This window comes from Bemisia tabaci, chromosome 5 (genome assembly GCF_918797505.1).
Source record: "Bemisia tabaci chromosome 5, PGI_BMITA_v3".
In the NCBI taxonomy this organism is placed as follows: Eukaryota; Metazoa; Arthropoda; class Insecta; order Hemiptera; family Aleyrodidae; genus Bemisia; species Bemisia tabaci.
The window spans coordinates 6,151,935-6,168,308 of NC_092797.1; the positions used below are offsets into that span (position 1 = coordinate 6,151,935).

Below are 16,374 nucleotides of genomic sequence, written 5' to 3' on the forward strand. Positions count from 1 at the left end.
CTAAACCAAAAGAAAAAAAGATTTAAAGATAGTCATATTGGATGCTCTACCGAAGCTAGTCAAAGTGTGACACTTTGTACAGTTGAACATCAAAGCATCTTTTTTAAGCTACATAATTTATGAATAAAAAACTTCAGGTTCTGAGTTGGGTCATTAGCACATACTCAACGCAACAGTGCAGTGGTACGCTGGGAAACCGAAAAAGTCCCGGCTCCGACATTAAAAACGCCTTCAGTTTAATGAAGCGACAATACGCGCCACGAAGAAGCTTCACACGAGTTTGACATTTTGACTCATGATAATGCCTCTCTCAGAAGCCAGAAGTGCAAAATTTTATTGTCTATAAATCGTCAACCGCTTTAGCCTGTGTTAAACAAATTCAATGAACTTTCCTATTAAATGAATTTTTATAAAATATCGCATCCGACTGTCATGCAGCATGCTTGATCTGAGGATTTTTTCGGCATTTTGTGACAGTTTCAGACTGTATACTGTATCCTACGAAAATCTCCAAAATTTTACGCGTGATTGACGAACTCTAGCGCAATTAATCAGCAAATTATTAAAATTTCTGTCATAAAATATTCAGCTTCAAGTGCTTCAAGCTCAGCCAGCCATGACAAGTTGGTAGGTAATGGTTGGTAAGCTTGGTAAGCTTTGTTGGCGTTGTCCATCGGGACAACCTGTTGTTTTGTTTTTTGTTTTTGCCCGCCTGATGCAAACCCTAACCTCATTGTAGTGTCGTTATCATGGTGAAAACCTTGCTTCAATTTTAAAGCATTTTAAAGTTTCAGTGTTTTTATTCTAAGATCATAAGAAATTCCGATTACTCTTATAAAGTGTTCTAATTTGGAATTCAAGTTTTTAGCAGCAGCTATTAATGCTCGTTGGATGATAAACGCCAGTAAGTATGCATGAGTTATTCGACACTCCACTGCTTCGTAAGTTATTTGATCAATGAAGTACAGTTCTAATATTCCTCCTGATTTGAATGAAAGGCAAAACATTCAACCTACAGAGTCGATTGGAGAGATTTTCCTCAAAGCCCTTGCAAATATGCAGTGCAGGAAACCTCATGGCAGAAAGTCTGCAAATCACCCAAAGTTATCGTTGCTCTTCGCAGACTTGCACATCATTTGAATTATTCGCAGTTTTCGTACAATCTCCTCCAATATTCAAAATGTAAATTGTGTCCTTTGTTGCAGGGGTGACTCTTTTCAGGCATCACTTTTTTTTTATCCAAAACCGAGAAGTTATGACAGGTCCTTGAATTGTGTCGCCTCCTTGGAAAAAATCAAATTGATTCTTTGACATCAATATTTTCTCCAACATCATCATCGCAGTTTGGTCCAACAGATCATTCTAAATTGGCGGTACAATCCAGGTAAATTTAGGTGTGTAAGAGCGAATCATTACCTCAAAATACCATTCGAGTCCATGCCAAGTAAATCTACGCACTTTTAGACTGCAACAGATGATCAACCACCTTGCTTCTTGCATTTACTTTACGTGTAGTAGTGACGTCTGGCAATCTTCTGTTGCAGTCTAGAAGTGAGGAAAACTTACTTGGTATGGACTCAGTAGTTGTGAAAAGACATCTGATAAGTATGAAATTTTATTGTTTACATTGTGGAACTATTTTCAGTTTCTAGGGGTTTCTCTCTTCTCTCCCTATTCTTAGTAACTATTTAATATGATGAAGCCAAAATGTTTAAGGATATGGTTGAAGGCTCAGGTTTGCCCAGAAACAAAGTTACCTCCTTCCCAGTCCCATAATCGATTACTTGGTCAATCTACATCTCATCTATGCATGGGCAGTTTGGCTTTTCTCTCTGCTTGCCTCATTTGGGGATATAAATCCCCCTCGTTCTTATCTTGATCCGGATTGATCTGTACTCTCTTATTTTTTTGGTACCTCTTGAAACTCATTGTCATCACCTGTATTTAGAGTAAAAGAAGAATGCAACTAAGTCAGCTAGAAGTGACGAAATACTGTCCAAAAAGCACCAAAATTCAAATATCTGAAACCGAAAAATAGTGTAATTTCTTTTCTGCATAAGAGTGATGTATACTTTTGGGCCCCGTTAGATGCCAGTTGCTGTGTTTTCTCACGAATCAAGACTCAGCTCTCAACGCAGTCTGTAGAAGTACCATCAAATCATGATCTGCACACTCCAGTCATTCTCTGCATTTCCTGTAGAAGACGTTCTTCCTGTTTGCGAACTTGATGGCAAAGTTCAATATGTGGACGTAAATAATGTTCAGCTCAGCATATTTACAAATGTTGTAAGTATCAGCTTGTTTCAGATTTTCAAGAAACGATATGTAATACATTGGGGTGAAAATGTTAGAACGATAGAAGGAAAGAAGTTGCTGTACTATGCAGTAGTAGGGGCGGTGCTAAACCACTGTACAACGTTATTATTTGAAGCGGGGAAAGGGGTAATAGAAAGGTTACAAGTGGGGCAAAATAATGCAATGAGGTACAAATTGAATAGGGGAAGAGAGGAAAATATTGGAGTAATGTTGAACGAATTGGAGTGGTTATGTATTGAATTATTTGTTAAATACAGGGTTTTTATATTTATCTATAAAATAAAGAAGGGACACATAAGAGGGGTGAATTGAGGAATAAAAGAACTTATGGAGTGTGAAAATGTTGGGACAAGGAACAAGACTGGGGGTTAAAGTGTGGGCATATCATGAAAAGGGATCAGTAGACAAAATGATTTTCTACAAAGGAGTGAGGGAGTATAATAAATTCAAGTGCTACAAATTAGAAGAACTGGGGTTGGGTGTGTTTAAGTGGAATTTGCTATTTAAATTGAGGGTGTATCAAAATGACAATTGGGGCGAAGGTAGATTATTGAGGGAGGCAGACAGGAAAGTAATCTAATAAAGGATAAGATAGGCAAGTATAGAACTGAATGGGATTAGCCGATAGGCTACTTGAGTAAAAAAAAAAATGTACTCTGTAGGTATTACGCACTTCATTCTCAGGTGCTACCATTCCGTTTTATTTTCTTATTTCTAAGGCAAGCATTGTGCCTACTCAGCTTTATTTTTTAAAGTGCTAAAATCACAATAATTGTCATTTCTAAACCAAATTTCTTTTTTTAAACTGTGAAAACTTTTTGCGCGAGTTGTGTCCAATGCCTTCCCTGGTTTGAGAAAATTTCACCAAAATTGGACCTGTCAAATTAGCTACCTACTTCTTTAAGAAGTCTCATAGTTTTTTAAGTCCCCAAAATTAAAGTAAATGGGGAAAAGAAATTGAAATGTAAAAAAAGATGATATCAATCGTATTGGGGTGGGTCGGTGATGCCATCCATGCCACCTGAAAACAGGGGGAAGGGTGAAGCCGCCTGGTATGGCAACTAGGAATGACGCTACTTGTGCTTGAATGGGCGCAGTACAGATGTTTACGGTTGCGTCAACTGTTACTGTAAACATCGGCGACTATATGAGATGCTCTGATGTCACCAAAACTAGGTGTCCTCGTTGATACGTACATCTTGACTTCACCGGAACTAGACGTCCCTGTGAATTCTCGCTGCTTCGTCTCTCAAGACTGGTATTCTAGGACTCATACAAGGTATGCCCAGTGGTCAGTCAGCGTATCTTTTTATTGTCGCCGATATTTTCAGTTATGGTTGAGCAACCGTGAACATCTGTACTGCAACCATGCAAGCACACGTTGTGTCATCCCCTAGCTGCCATACCGGGCGGTTTCACCCTAAACCCCCCTGTTTTCAGGTGGCATGGATGGCGTCACCGACCCACCACAGTATTTAAAAAAAAAATTGCAATACTTTCGATATTTCCAGTAAAATACAAGGGGTGTCAGGAAAGTAACGTTTGGTCTATTTTCGAAAACCATTGAAAATTTCAAGCTGCAATTTCTGGAAGTTGGTAGTTTTGAAGACCCCAAATCGAGTTACCTTGATCAAAATTTCGCTTTTCTAGGTACAGTAACTTTTTGGGGGAGAGGAAAAAAAGGAATTCTCTGTAATTTTTAGGTTATTTTTTTTTATTCCCACTTCACTCAGTAGAGTTCATGCCAAAGAAGTTTACGCACTTCTAGACTGCGTTAGATCATCGTCTGACGTCACTTTTCCTTATAAAGTAAGTGCAAGAATCCAGTTGGCGGATCTTTTGCTGCAAGCTAAAAGTGGGTAAACTTATTTAGCGTAGACTCTAGTACGACTACAGCATTGCATGTAAAATTGGCTTGGTATCTTCTAGATTCATGCTCCCATTTTTCTGGAAGTGTCTAAGAAACAGCAGAATTTTATTTGAAAGCTCAGTGGATTCAAAATTGTTTTGAAGTTTACCACCAGTCCCAATTTTCTAGGCTGGAAGATGCTATCTAGGTGACTTCTTGACCTTTGATAAAGTTTACATACTTTTTCTTTTATTGTTACAGTGTAGCAATCATCCAGTAATAAATATTTCACGAGAATCAATACATGTAGCCAGGCAAGAAACCCACTCCTCATCTACTCTTTTTCTACCGGAGAATAACAGCCTTTGGAAAAAACTTCAAGTAACTTGGTAAATTTAAAAACTTTCATATTTGCTTTTATTTTGATAAATTATTCAATTGCTCAGCTGATAATTACTTAAAATTCTGTCCACCAGATTGGAAAACAGGAATTAAGCTCGAAAACCAAGTCTATTGTACCAATGTTCATTCATGGGTGAGCTTTTGTGCTTATTCTTTTCCTCTTCAGTACGAAGTGATTCTTGGATAAATCTTAGAGAAAAAAGATTATTTTAATGATGAACATGAAAAAACGTATTACTGCAATGCAGTGTTTCAAAGTTTCTGTAAATTGTCAAATTTTTTATAAGAGAACATTTCAACCTGATATTTTTGCTGTTCGTCCTCCATTCACAGAATGAAATTCTGTCCTAATGCTTCTATTCACGTTTTGCTTATTACACTCATTCATCAGATGTATTCTCTTCAAAGGTATGAGCATGGTGCATTGGATTCTCTTCAGATTTTAATTTCTGCTCCTGAGTGTCCACCACTATTACGGAATGTAACAAGAAAAATAGTTTCTTTTCTAATGGCTGCAAATTCAATAGTCCCCATCATCCGTAAGAAGGTATGTCTATGTAAACTTTTTGTTGTTCAACATTACAATGTTTCATGATGATTCTGGATTTATCAGATGTTAAAGGTACTTAAACTATCCTTTTTTTCTCTTCTTTCCCCCTTATCCTACTCTCTAGATATAGAAAAAAAAAATCTTAGATTTGATTCAAGAAGGAATCACTGTTACCATGATAATTTGGTTCTGCAAATGAAGTACCAAAATGACAAAGAACAGCTTGGTGAAACAGTCCAACCTGTTTTGTATGTAAATGTTCGCAGTTGTAAAATTGTGATGTCAAAACAAAGAGTCGTTTGTGAGGCTTAATACAAGTTCTAGGGTTAGCAAATATAGATAGAAAGTCCATGCTTGACTCACATTTGGACATTATTTTGCAATTTGGAACCACAATTTCAGGCTCCATAAAAACACCCAACTGCTTAGAGATCCTTATGGCATGTATGCTGTTTTTAACATGAGCCAGAAATTGCAGTTCCTAATCGCAAAATGCAGTCCAGTCCATTTCTAACTTGTCACTTGCGTCTCCAAAATCTTATGAGTCCAGCAATGATCACAGTAGAAGCAAATGGAATGCTGCAGAATTTTGAATATGGTCTCCCAACAATTCACTTCCATTCTCTTCATTCAATGCCAAACCTCTGAAAAGTGCCTTCATTTACATCGATCATCCAGGTAGCAGAAGATGGCAATAGTTTCAAAAGCTTCCTCTTTCCTCAAAAGTGGTAGCCAGTGCGATTAACTCTTCTTGCTTTTTTCTGTTTAGGAAAATGAACTTTCCTCTCTGCCAAAATACACACAAACAAGAGAGTGGAAGACTAGTTTAATCAGAGCTTTAGCGTGGCATCCGCACTGCACCAAAATCGCAGTTTGTTCAAATGATGACTCCGTCCGAGTGTTTTATGCCAATTCTTCACACACTCCAGTTATCAAACATCAGCGTCAGAGAAATGTTACTTGTTTAGCCTGGAGGTTGGTATCCACTTAATATTCCAGGAATGAGCCAACTAGATGTTGTTTAAGCAGAGTGAAAAAACTGTCCCGGAAGGTTTTCTTGGTGGAGTTTCTTGTGTTCTTGGTGTGTACTGTGATTACTGGAGATCACTGTGAGCCAGAAAACTGGAAGGAAGCTGTCTTTTAAAGGGCAAAATTTGTATTTCTAGATGGATGGAGAAAATTGAGATTGATGAAATTGATGAAACCTTCATTTGATTCTCAAAATAGTGATACAATATGGTATTCAAAATATCGGTATGACTCCAAATTGATAGTCCGTACAGCGGAGCTATTTTGTTTATTCCAATTCACACTGCTTTGACAATAGTTTGGCGTTAAGTTACTATGTTTCATCCTGGTGTTAACAATTAGGTAGAAGTACATTAATTTTCTTTTTCCATATCGGCTCATATCCGAACACTCATAATTTTGTTGAAAGCAGGAATGAGTTACTATCTTCATACCGAATGGTAATATGTAAATATTGAATTGCATTTTGTGTAAGTGATCAACACATAAAAAAACAGGATAAATTGGACGTATTTCTATCAAACAGAACTAAGCGCCATAGGGGAAAAAAGGGAGAGGGGGGCTTGGATTGGCGGGTGTTGCGGAACGCGATGCTTGTTCCGTCCTATGCTCGCAATGCTTTTCCATGGCGCTTAGTTCCGTTTAACAGAAATACGTCCAATTGTCAAACCATAACAACCTATTTTTTGGAAATGGATCAGTTTATTTTTCAGTCATCGCATGCATTTTGGGCCATAATCCACCCATCTTCAACAAATAAAATGAAGAAAAAAATTGTAACACAGTAGAATCAAAATTTCACAGAATATAAAAATTTCCTAAGACTGTAATTCTATCGTGCCATAATTGTTTAATTTATTTTATTTGTTGAAGATGGAAGGATTTTAGCCTGAAGTGCATTTAATGACTGATAAGTACACTGATCCTTTAAAATAATACTGTGTTTGTGATGGTGCGACAATTCATCCTAATCTTCTAATAACAATGTACGTATTTAAATCTTGATCACATACCTGTTTTTCAGTAATTAACATACCAAAAATTTCACTCCTATATGATTCATTTTACTTCATCGGAAATGCTCTTTAAAGTACCTCTACTGATGTATTTCTTGTTGTGATTTCTACTTCATAAAGTTAGGAGATGTTGATGTTGAAGCATTATTTTTATGATTTTATCTTGCAGACCACTCAGTAGTTCTGAGTTAGCCATCGGCTGTTCAGCAGGTATTTGCCTCTGGACTATAGATCCCATGTCAACTATGACTCGTCCTTCCTCATCCTGTCTGGTAGTTTTGTCCAATCCAAACCATGTTAATGTTACAAGTCTGTCCTGGCACTCTGAGGTAAACAATGTTTTCGCTGCACAAACTCTTATCATTTTATCTCACTCTTTATCGAATAGTTTTCAATTAAGAATTCACTGTTGGGATACAAATTTTTGCTGACTCACTTGGAAAATCGGGTCCTGCCAGCATTTTTTTCACATCGCTTTTATGGGAAAGAGATGCGGGCCAGGGGAAAAAAGTTGGTCCATAAGGATGTCAACAAATCAAACTACTACTGTTTCTAAGCATATTCTTGAAGTTTGCTCCGAAAGGAACACCAATTGCACCCAAAAAATATTTGAAAAACTGATGTTTTTCGTGCTACTGGTATATACAAGCTGTTTTTCAAATTTACTGGATGTCACACTAGTTCCCAACAAATCTAGTGAATTTAACTTTTACTGAATCTGTTTCTGAAGTTGACTTGCACTTCCAAATTCAAAGCTTAACTTTTTTAAGCCAAATTAAAACCTAATATGAAAAATGATCTTTTCTTTATTTCATTGTCTGCGAAGTAAAAATTGTACTATTTCCGTCTGGAGATGAAACTGAAGATAAAATTATTTTCGCCTCACTTTTTTGCATGTCATGCTCTCTATTTAGCTTGGATGAATGTTGCAGAACCTTTTCTATTTCTTCACCTTTTAACTGATCAACCTATGCTCTATTCCAGTAGAGTAATATTTTTTTATTTTACAATCCTGAAGTATTTGATAATTATTTGCAGGGTAAATTACTGATCTCAGGATCAGCTTTCGACAAAATCATGTATGTCTGGAATGTAGATTCTCAAGAAGGAGTACCTCTGTGGCGACTAGGAGGTGGCGGAGTTTCTCTTGTTTCATATTCACCATCAAATGACCGAGTATTTGCTGCTACAACAAATATTGTCTTTAGGTAGGTCACTCAATTCATCACATACTTCGACTTCAATTCATTCATCGTAGAACACGGGGGTGCAGGAACTTCCTGATTTACACAGCTGCTCGCGTGATCAATGGAAAGGCTGTGAATATTGGGGAAGTCAATTTTAGAAGCTTCAAAATCGCGCATTTTTTCGAAAATCACTGTGAAATTCGCATGTGCTTTGTAGAAGTTTAGAGAAATTTGCATGTTTTTTGTTGAACTGTGGAGAATTTTGCATGTCCTCTCTGAATCTCACCAATTTGTGAATGAAGAACAAAGAAAAGGTCATGGCTTTGAAAGATTTGGGATTAAAACGAGAGGGCAAAGAATTTTTTGCATCTCTGATGGAACGTAGTCATCAGTTCATAACTCGCATTAGCAGCAGGGGGTAAAACTTTTTAACATAACAGCTAGTCTGTTTCAACTTAGTTTGCGACAAAAGAATGAAGGCTCTGAGAAGGAGTCTTAAGATATGAAGATAACAAGGTGTTTTTTTTTTTTAAATATGCTTAGTAGTTCCTTGCAGCTCTCTTCTCAATAATCGATGCGGTTAAGAGTATTTTTTTTGTTTTTTCGTATCGATAGTACTTTTTTCACTTAAAGAACGGTGCTTTTGATGTTTTTATTTAAACTCTTAATTTCCTTTCAATGTAAGTAATAGCATAAAAATGAAGAATTGTGTCTCTCTATCCATATTATTTCTCATTGAATTTACACTATCATCGTTCCCAGGATTTGGAATACAGAAGAATGGCAATGTGATCGGTGGTCGATGTCATCGGGGCATGTGAACAATGCATGTTGGTCGCCATGTGGTTCCGTTGTTCTTTTCACGACTACAACAGAAGCTGCCATCTATGCTCTGACTTTTTCTCCTCACTACTCATTGTTTGATACTCCTTCTACGGAAGACAAAAAGAGCGCAGTCATCGTAGCTGATCTGACTCCTATCGAACTAGTGTCTGGGGAAAGGCAAGTATTTCAAAAATTTTTTTTTTTTTTTTTTTGGCTGTTGCCAGGTATATTTCTAACAGTCTCAATTGTTTTGTTAAAAACTTTTTAAAAAATTATGATCAATTTGTCTGAAGATAAATATTCTCAAAGATAGAAAGTAAATGCAGTAATCGAAGGAGCCACTTATACTGCTACAAATCGTTTTTATGAGTACGCTTTTAGTGGGTGTGGAAAAACTTCACCTCATACAGGGTCATTCCATTGTAACGGGTGTGACAACAATTTAACTTTAAACAAGAATTTGAACTCTTTCTTGGGGTTTAATTAAAAAATTATCTGCAGTAGCAGAAAGAACTTTTTTTATAGATCATTTTAGTTTATCAGAAATTGTTTTTACTTTGTTCCATTCCTCAGGAAAAAATTAAAAGGCTGCGTAACGGGCGTGACCGATTTTGGAAGTGAGTTTTTCCTCAGTGAGTGTAAAGTGGAAACTCAGCGAATTTTATGAATTTAAAAATCTGATTAAATTATATGATGAAGCCAAGGGTTTTTGCTTCATCTGCCGATGATCCGTTTTCGATTATCTTTTTTTCTTTCCTTGAAAAATGGGAGAGTTTGCGTAACGGGTGTGACGTAACGGGTGTGACAGATTGTCTCTCTGAGGTCCATCATTTCTGAGAGAGTTTAAAAGTTAAAAAACTTACTTTTCTTCTCATACTCTTATTGCAGGCAATCCTAAGCAGTAAATCAATCAGCAATTTGACGCATTTTAATGTAGAACATGCCAAAACTACATTTTTCTACAAGGTGGCCCAGACCTACCGTTTGCGTTACGGGTGTGACGTAACGGGTGTGACAGATTGTCTCTCTGAGGTCCATCATTTCTGAGAGAGTTTAAAAGTTAAAAAACTTACTTTTCTTCTCATACTCTTATTGCAGGCAATCCTAAGCAGTAAATCAATCAGCAATTTGACGCATTTTAATGTAGAACATGCCAAAACTACATTTTTCTACAGGGTGGCCCAGACCTACCGTCCCAGGGCTTTTCTTCGGGTAGCCCAGGATTCCCCTTTCGTCCCCGCGGTCTGGACCTCGCATGATCCAAATTAACCAAAAAAAAATCCTGGTACGGTAGGTCTAGGCCTATAGTAAAGTGAAAATATTTCAATCCAATCGGAGAGAGTTCAACGAGTTCTATTTGAAGTCCTTTTGAGATAGGTGTATTCACTTTAAATACTGAAATATGGCAAAAAAGTTGGCTATCTCTCTCTTATTAGATGTATACATACCTCTAATTGTGCATATGAGTGTATTTCTTGTGATAACCATAGAAAAAATGGTGAGAAGTGAGGCAACATCTGCATAATTGAAGCCTCTTCTCATTGGTCACACCCGTAACGTGTCACACCCGTTACGCAGTTTTGTCTATCAATTGTTGAAATAAAAATTTGGAAAAAATACTCCAAAGCTGTACTTGACTTGAAGACGTACGGAAAAAATTAGCATCTCAAAATAACATGAATTAAAATAGTTACATTAAAAAACCCATGTTTTGCGTAACGGGTGTGACAGTCAGTACACTAAGTTTTAAAAGTTACATATAATACACAGTAATTACTTTTAAAAATTGAAACTTTGCAGGAGCACATTGAATCAGTTTCTTGACAACTGCAAACATAAACTGAAACTTGGTTTTGGCGGGAACACCAGAAAATATTGCTACCAAACTGTCACTCTTTTTACAGTAGGATGAAGCTAACCAATGGGGTTACAAAACACGTGAAAATTGCGAGAAAAAAAACAAAACGGATGTAAACCCCATATATTTCCAAAAACTAGGAGTATTAAGGAGTCCAAAAATAAATATTGTTGGGTCATTTGGAGGGGGGAAAAAAAATACCCCCCGGACTACCTAGGCGTGGAATGACCCTACACAGAATTGAAAATCAATTAAGGTTGATGATAAAATTCCAAATGTTAACTATAAAAATGAGCCTTATCGATTTCTAACCTTTGCAACTGTTGTTATCAAACCTTTATAGAATACATTATTCAAAGTTGAAATGTTTACTTTTAGCTTCTACTCGCTCTTGAAATTTTTCCATATTTTTATCGACATTTTGTCATTCTAATGTCAGAAAAATTCATGAATCTGACAAAAATAGGAAAATTCATCTATCTTTTCCTAATTGTGTGTCGATGGTGAAACTCCCAAACCGCATATCTCGGTTTGCAAAGTTGCAGACTTCCCATCATACTTCATTTATTTAAAAAAGAAATTCTCAAAGGCAATTTCCAAAAACTTCCGTAATTCTCCTTCTCGGTGCCAAGTAAATCCTGAGAAAACTTTAAAGAATGGTGTTGATTTGTTCACCTTTTTAGGAATTGAAACTTTCTCATCTTTTTCTATTTAGTGTTACCGCTCTTTTGTCACCTTGTGAATCATGAGGACATCAATCAATTTAAACTTCAAACCTAGGAGCTAAATATCATTACAGTGGACTCTCGATAATTCGAAATTGAAGGGAATCGGCTTTTTCTTCGAATTAGCGAGGTTTCGAAATAAGGAGAGTTCGAATTAAACTTTAATTCGTTCGAATTAAGTTCGAATTAAAAAGATTCATTTGAAGAAATTTCGAATTAGAGAGATTCGAATGTAGAGAGGCAAATGGACGGATTTACGTCAAAAGGAACCAAAAATATCAGTTTATTTCTTTACGGAGATAAAAATTACACTAAATTATTATTAAGTATTAATTATTTATATTCAATTTTAAAACTATTAATTACATGTTTACATTTTGACAATCCTATCAGCTCTTCCAGACATCCAGGTACATAAACAGTTGACTTCGAATAGTAGAGGGAATGTACCGTATTATTTCGAATTATAGAGGGAGGACCATATTAACTTCCCACACTTTGAATTACAGAGAGAATTTTCGTCGCAATTTCGAATTATAGAGGGCCGCGCCAGCTCAAAAATTTCGAAATAACGAGGGGAGAAAAATGCATTGATTTTCTTCGAATTATCGAGAGATTTTCAAGGGAAACAGACTTTCCTTCGAATTAACGAGGTTTTCGAATTATCAAGGTTCGAATTATCGAGAGTCCACTGTACTGTGTCAGATCATGTGAATTTTTTTGGCTTGCTTACCATTGTTCACGAAAGTCCTCTTTTTTTTTTTAATTGTTGCTTCAGAATTGGTGGTGATATCATTGGTATGTCTTGGGATCCACGCGGAAGGCATCTTGCTGTATCATTTGCAAGTTCTGACATAATTGCAGTATTTATAACTAATATCTCTCCAAAAATTCATTTGTCTCGATGGTAAGTGAAGTATTTCTCTATCTGCATTATGTATTGAGTCTATCTTCCCGGCATATCACTCATCATCCGTAAAAAAAATCCTTCCAATTGATTTCCTTTATACTTAGTGAAAGCAAAACTGAGATCCATCCATTCACAGAGCAGAAGTTCGAGTTGACCATGAAGGCTCGCTCCAGCAAGTTTAAAACAGTTATTAGTAAAGTTTATTTATGAATTTGATTTATTTTTCTTCATAGAGAAGATGAATTAAATTTCACTAACACAAAATGGTTTTTTTTTTCTTCCTTTTTTCAGTAATTATTTTTCTTGTACCTGAATGCGGTTTCCTAATCAGTAATCAATGAGAAATTCAGAATCAGTTTCCCAATTTGTCTTTTTACACATTTGTAATATTTAGCCGCATTTCCAGTGATCACTTTGCAGCCTCGCTTCAAGATATAATTGCTTATATCTGATAAAAAAATTAGGTTTAGTGAAAGTAGCTTAATAATTTCCTAATTATTGTTTTTTGTTTTTTCCTACAGCTGCTTGATCAAAGGTTACCCCTCTGAAATACCGAGCATTATAAGTTTCCAATCCAACTTTGCTGATGGAGCCAATCTTACCATCGTAAGTAAATTTAATCTCAGTACTATATTCCTCTCACGCCTGAATGCCAATCTGGAAGTGGGAAGTTGCTCTTTCAACTGTTTTTAGAATGTGTCATTGGGCGTAATTTCAGAACAAGCAAAAACAGGAAAGCAAAAATTATGTCAATAATTTTGTCAAAATGAAGAAAAAGCTTACATGGACCTAAAAATTAGCGAATAAAAAACAAGCGTTTTCCTAAAGTCTTCTCAAAATTCTGAAGATATGAAAAATACTTTTTACATAATATGTTACATAATACAAGGAAAGGGAGAGGGCCTCACAGAGCTCAAGTTGTGTTTTTTCAAGATATTTGATGTTCGTCTGCTTGTAGCGGCTTTATCTTTCTACCTCAAAAAAACCATCCAGCCTAGCTTCATAAGTAGTCTTGAAAATGACAATAGTTTTGAAATGAAAATCTTTCACCCTTGATTAGCATTCTTTCTTTCATTTTTTCATCATTATTTTTTTCAGGGTTGGTCCAGTGGAAGAGTTCAATACTTCCCGTTTGTCTATGTAGATATTCAAAGTTCCTCCGCAGATCGGTTTGCAAACGAGTCAAAACGAAACCTCACAATAAACAAAACACCTCTCAGGGAGTCTCAACCCAGACCTTCCAGTTCTAATCACCGACATTTTTCCCAAAGCACATCAGACATAGGATTATTCTCTCCGTCAGCAACTGGCTATGAGGACAGTATCTTATTTTCTCCCTACAGAGGTTGAATGTAGCTCAGTGAGGCTGTAATGCTTGTGTGGCATTGATTGTTGATTATTGAAGGGACATTGTATGAGAAAACTCAACTCAAAAATCTTATAATGGAGGGGCTTGGAGGACTAGGCACACAGTTGCGATTTTCGAAAAAAAAGAGATATTAGTGATTTCAACTACATCTAGGTTTGAAATAAATTCTGTGAAAAATTCCAGTAAAAACCAGGTAAAATCCAGTTTATGAGTTTGAACTTTCTTAATGTCATGAGGCTTCATATAATTTAGAAACTTCAAACACGTTTTTCTCGAAATAGGAAAAACTGCTTTCTTGCGCCTTGTTCTCCAAGTCCCTCAATGGAAGCAACATTCTTTATTTCTTAAGTATTAAGTACTAAACCTCAGATTATCTGAGGTAATGTGGCGGTCGGCCGGTTTGGAGTACGGAAAATTCGTTTAATGCTGGGGTCTCTACAACGAGCTTACTTTGACTTTTTGCATTCGTAAAATGTGATGAAGTATACACAAAGAAACAAAATGTGTTGTTAAATAAACAAGGATAAACTATACAAGTAAACAAATTACATACCTACTCTCAAAAATTTGCGTTTGCTCTGCCTGTTGAGAGAAAATACGAAAATTAGTTTAGATTAGCCGGAGTTTGAACACATTATCCGAGTTCAGATAATTGGTGATTTAGCTTAAATTGCATTTCCAATCTTAGGTAAGTATCCTAAAAGTGATAAACTAATTTTTTCCCCTTTCTCTAGTTTATCACATTCTTGAATACCGCACTATTTTAAGCTCTCCTCAGAAATTATTTCCAAAAAGTTAGTATCGTTCCTTAGATAAAAATGTTGTTTGAATCCAATCTTTCAATCATGACAAATAATTATTCCAACACAAGTTTTAAGAAGTCAAAAGTAAATTTGGTTCTGAATTTTATTCATATCCAAAAACAAGTTGACAGAAATATGCACTAATTTGAGATAGAATGAATTTTAAGACATTTTTATGTTTCCGGGCCTAAAAGAAAATTTACTCTTTTGAAACGATGCGGATAGTGCCTACTTCATGACTCCTTGGTATGAGATAAATACTGCAGGTTTACACTAATTTTTTAATTTTTATTTTTTGAATTTAGAACAAGTTTATCATTGCTGTCATTCTTGTTTGTATTATGAAACAATTTTTAATTATGTAATAAATGTGATATTTTCATACTAAAGGTATTCTGTATAGTTTGTTGCGATAAATTAAATTTTCTCAAGGTCACTAACTCACTACTTAATTTTCCCCAATAATGTAATTTTGCCAACATCAGTCATAGAGTCATAAAGTCTCAGCAGGCTAATCATTGAAATTAATGAACAAAGCAATAGACAAAAAAGACACAGGGAAAATGGATTCTATTGGCTAAAAGGTGTAGTTCCTACAGACCAAGGGGGAAAACGATAAACTAACTGTGGAGTCGTTGTCGTTAGTTAGTCTATTACTTACCTCTTTTGTCCATTGTAACCACTAGCCTCCACCAATAGGATCGCTCTATTTTTCCTTTGTCTTCCTTGTCTATTGCTTTGTTTGCCTACTTCAATAACTAGCCCTCAGATCTCCCACGAATCGAGATCTTCTCTGCCATAAACCAAATAATTTTTACAACGAATTGCTCTATCATTTGAAGGCATGATCACCTTTGAAAAATTGCCAATTGGTATGGCATTATCATTCTGAAAATATTAAATATCAATGGCTAAGGTGCAACATTTTGTATCTCTCATTGTGACACTGCAGATTTCCTGTCGTACTCAATTTTTTCTTCAGAAAACTAGTCACTACAATTTCTTAAAAACTTCCTTGATTTTTCTTCCCTATTATCACAATATTCTGCATAAATTTCAAACCATTAAGTTGACTTGTTTATTATTGAAAAAATAAAATAGGAGTGGAAATTTTGTTAACACCACAATAGAGATACGTGGTCTAGCTCTTTGGCCATTGATTTGAGTTCCATTGTTTTTTTTGAAGTGTAACTTTTTTCCTTCTTGTAAGAAAATTGTAAGGTTCTGATCTGAAGATCTAAGGCTCAACAGTTTTCTGATCTGCTGTTGATGCAAGGCTCTTTTAGGGAACCTTCAAGAACTCCAAAATGCTCTTGAAGGAGTGAACAGACTCAGTCTTTTATTTAGTCCAAAGGGAGTCTTAAGCTTATCATTACGAAATAATCCAAATTTACAAACTGTATAACTTTTTAAGTAAAAACAGATTTTTGTGCCTAATTTTGCCCAAAATTATGGTAATGGAAGGGGGGGGGGGGATTCTCAGCATGAAGTACTTCAAGAAGGACGTCTAGCTTTTCACCTAATGTGACAGCACC

At 35.9% G+C, this 16,374-nt stretch overlaps 1 protein-coding gene across 3 annotated transcripts; it reads left to right on the top strand.

The window, feature by feature from the left end:
• The first annotated feature begins 750 nt into the window (after nt 1-750).
• LOC109034928 (aladin) lies at nt 751-15,232 on the top strand. Of its 3 annotated transcripts, none has more exons than XM_019048357.2 (12): nt 751-904; nt 1,206-1,394; nt 2,089-2,286; nt 4,427-4,554; nt 4,976-5,114; nt 5,887-6,092; nt 7,332-7,491; nt 8,201-8,370; nt 9,112-9,351; nt 12,536-12,664; nt 13,189-13,273; nt 13,766-15,232. In XM_019048357.2, the coding sequence occupies exons 3-12, from the start codon at nt 2,161-2,163 to the stop codon at nt 14,015-14,017; spliced, it is 1,635 nt and encodes a 544-aa protein (XP_018903902.1). In that variant the 5' UTR covers nt 751-904; nt 1,206-1,394; nt 2,089-2,160; the 3' UTR covers nt 14,018-15,232. The 3 variants fall into 3 exon arrangements, with proteins under 3 accessions (XP_018903902.1, XP_018903903.1, XP_018903904.1); XM_019048358.2 differs by having other exon boundaries at nt 1,206-1,384; XM_019048359.2 differs by lacking the exon at nt 1,206-1,394.
• The last annotated feature ends 1,142 nt before the right edge of the window (nt 15,233-16,374 follow it).

Bases quoted from the DNA above. Each gene is read 5' to 3' on its own strand.
- LOC109034928 (XM_019048357.2), top strand. From the start codon at position 2,161: ATGATCTGCACACTCCAGTCATTCTCTGCATTTCCTGTAGAAGACGTT. The intron at 12,665-13,188 runs GTAAGTGAAGTA...TTTTTCCTACAG, and splicing joins AAAATTCATTTGTCTCGATG to CTGCTTGATCAAAGGTTACC. The intron at 13,274-13,765 runs GTAAGTAAATTT...TATTTTTTTCAG, and splicing joins ATGGAGCCAATCTTACCATC to GGTTGGTCCAGTGGAAGAGT.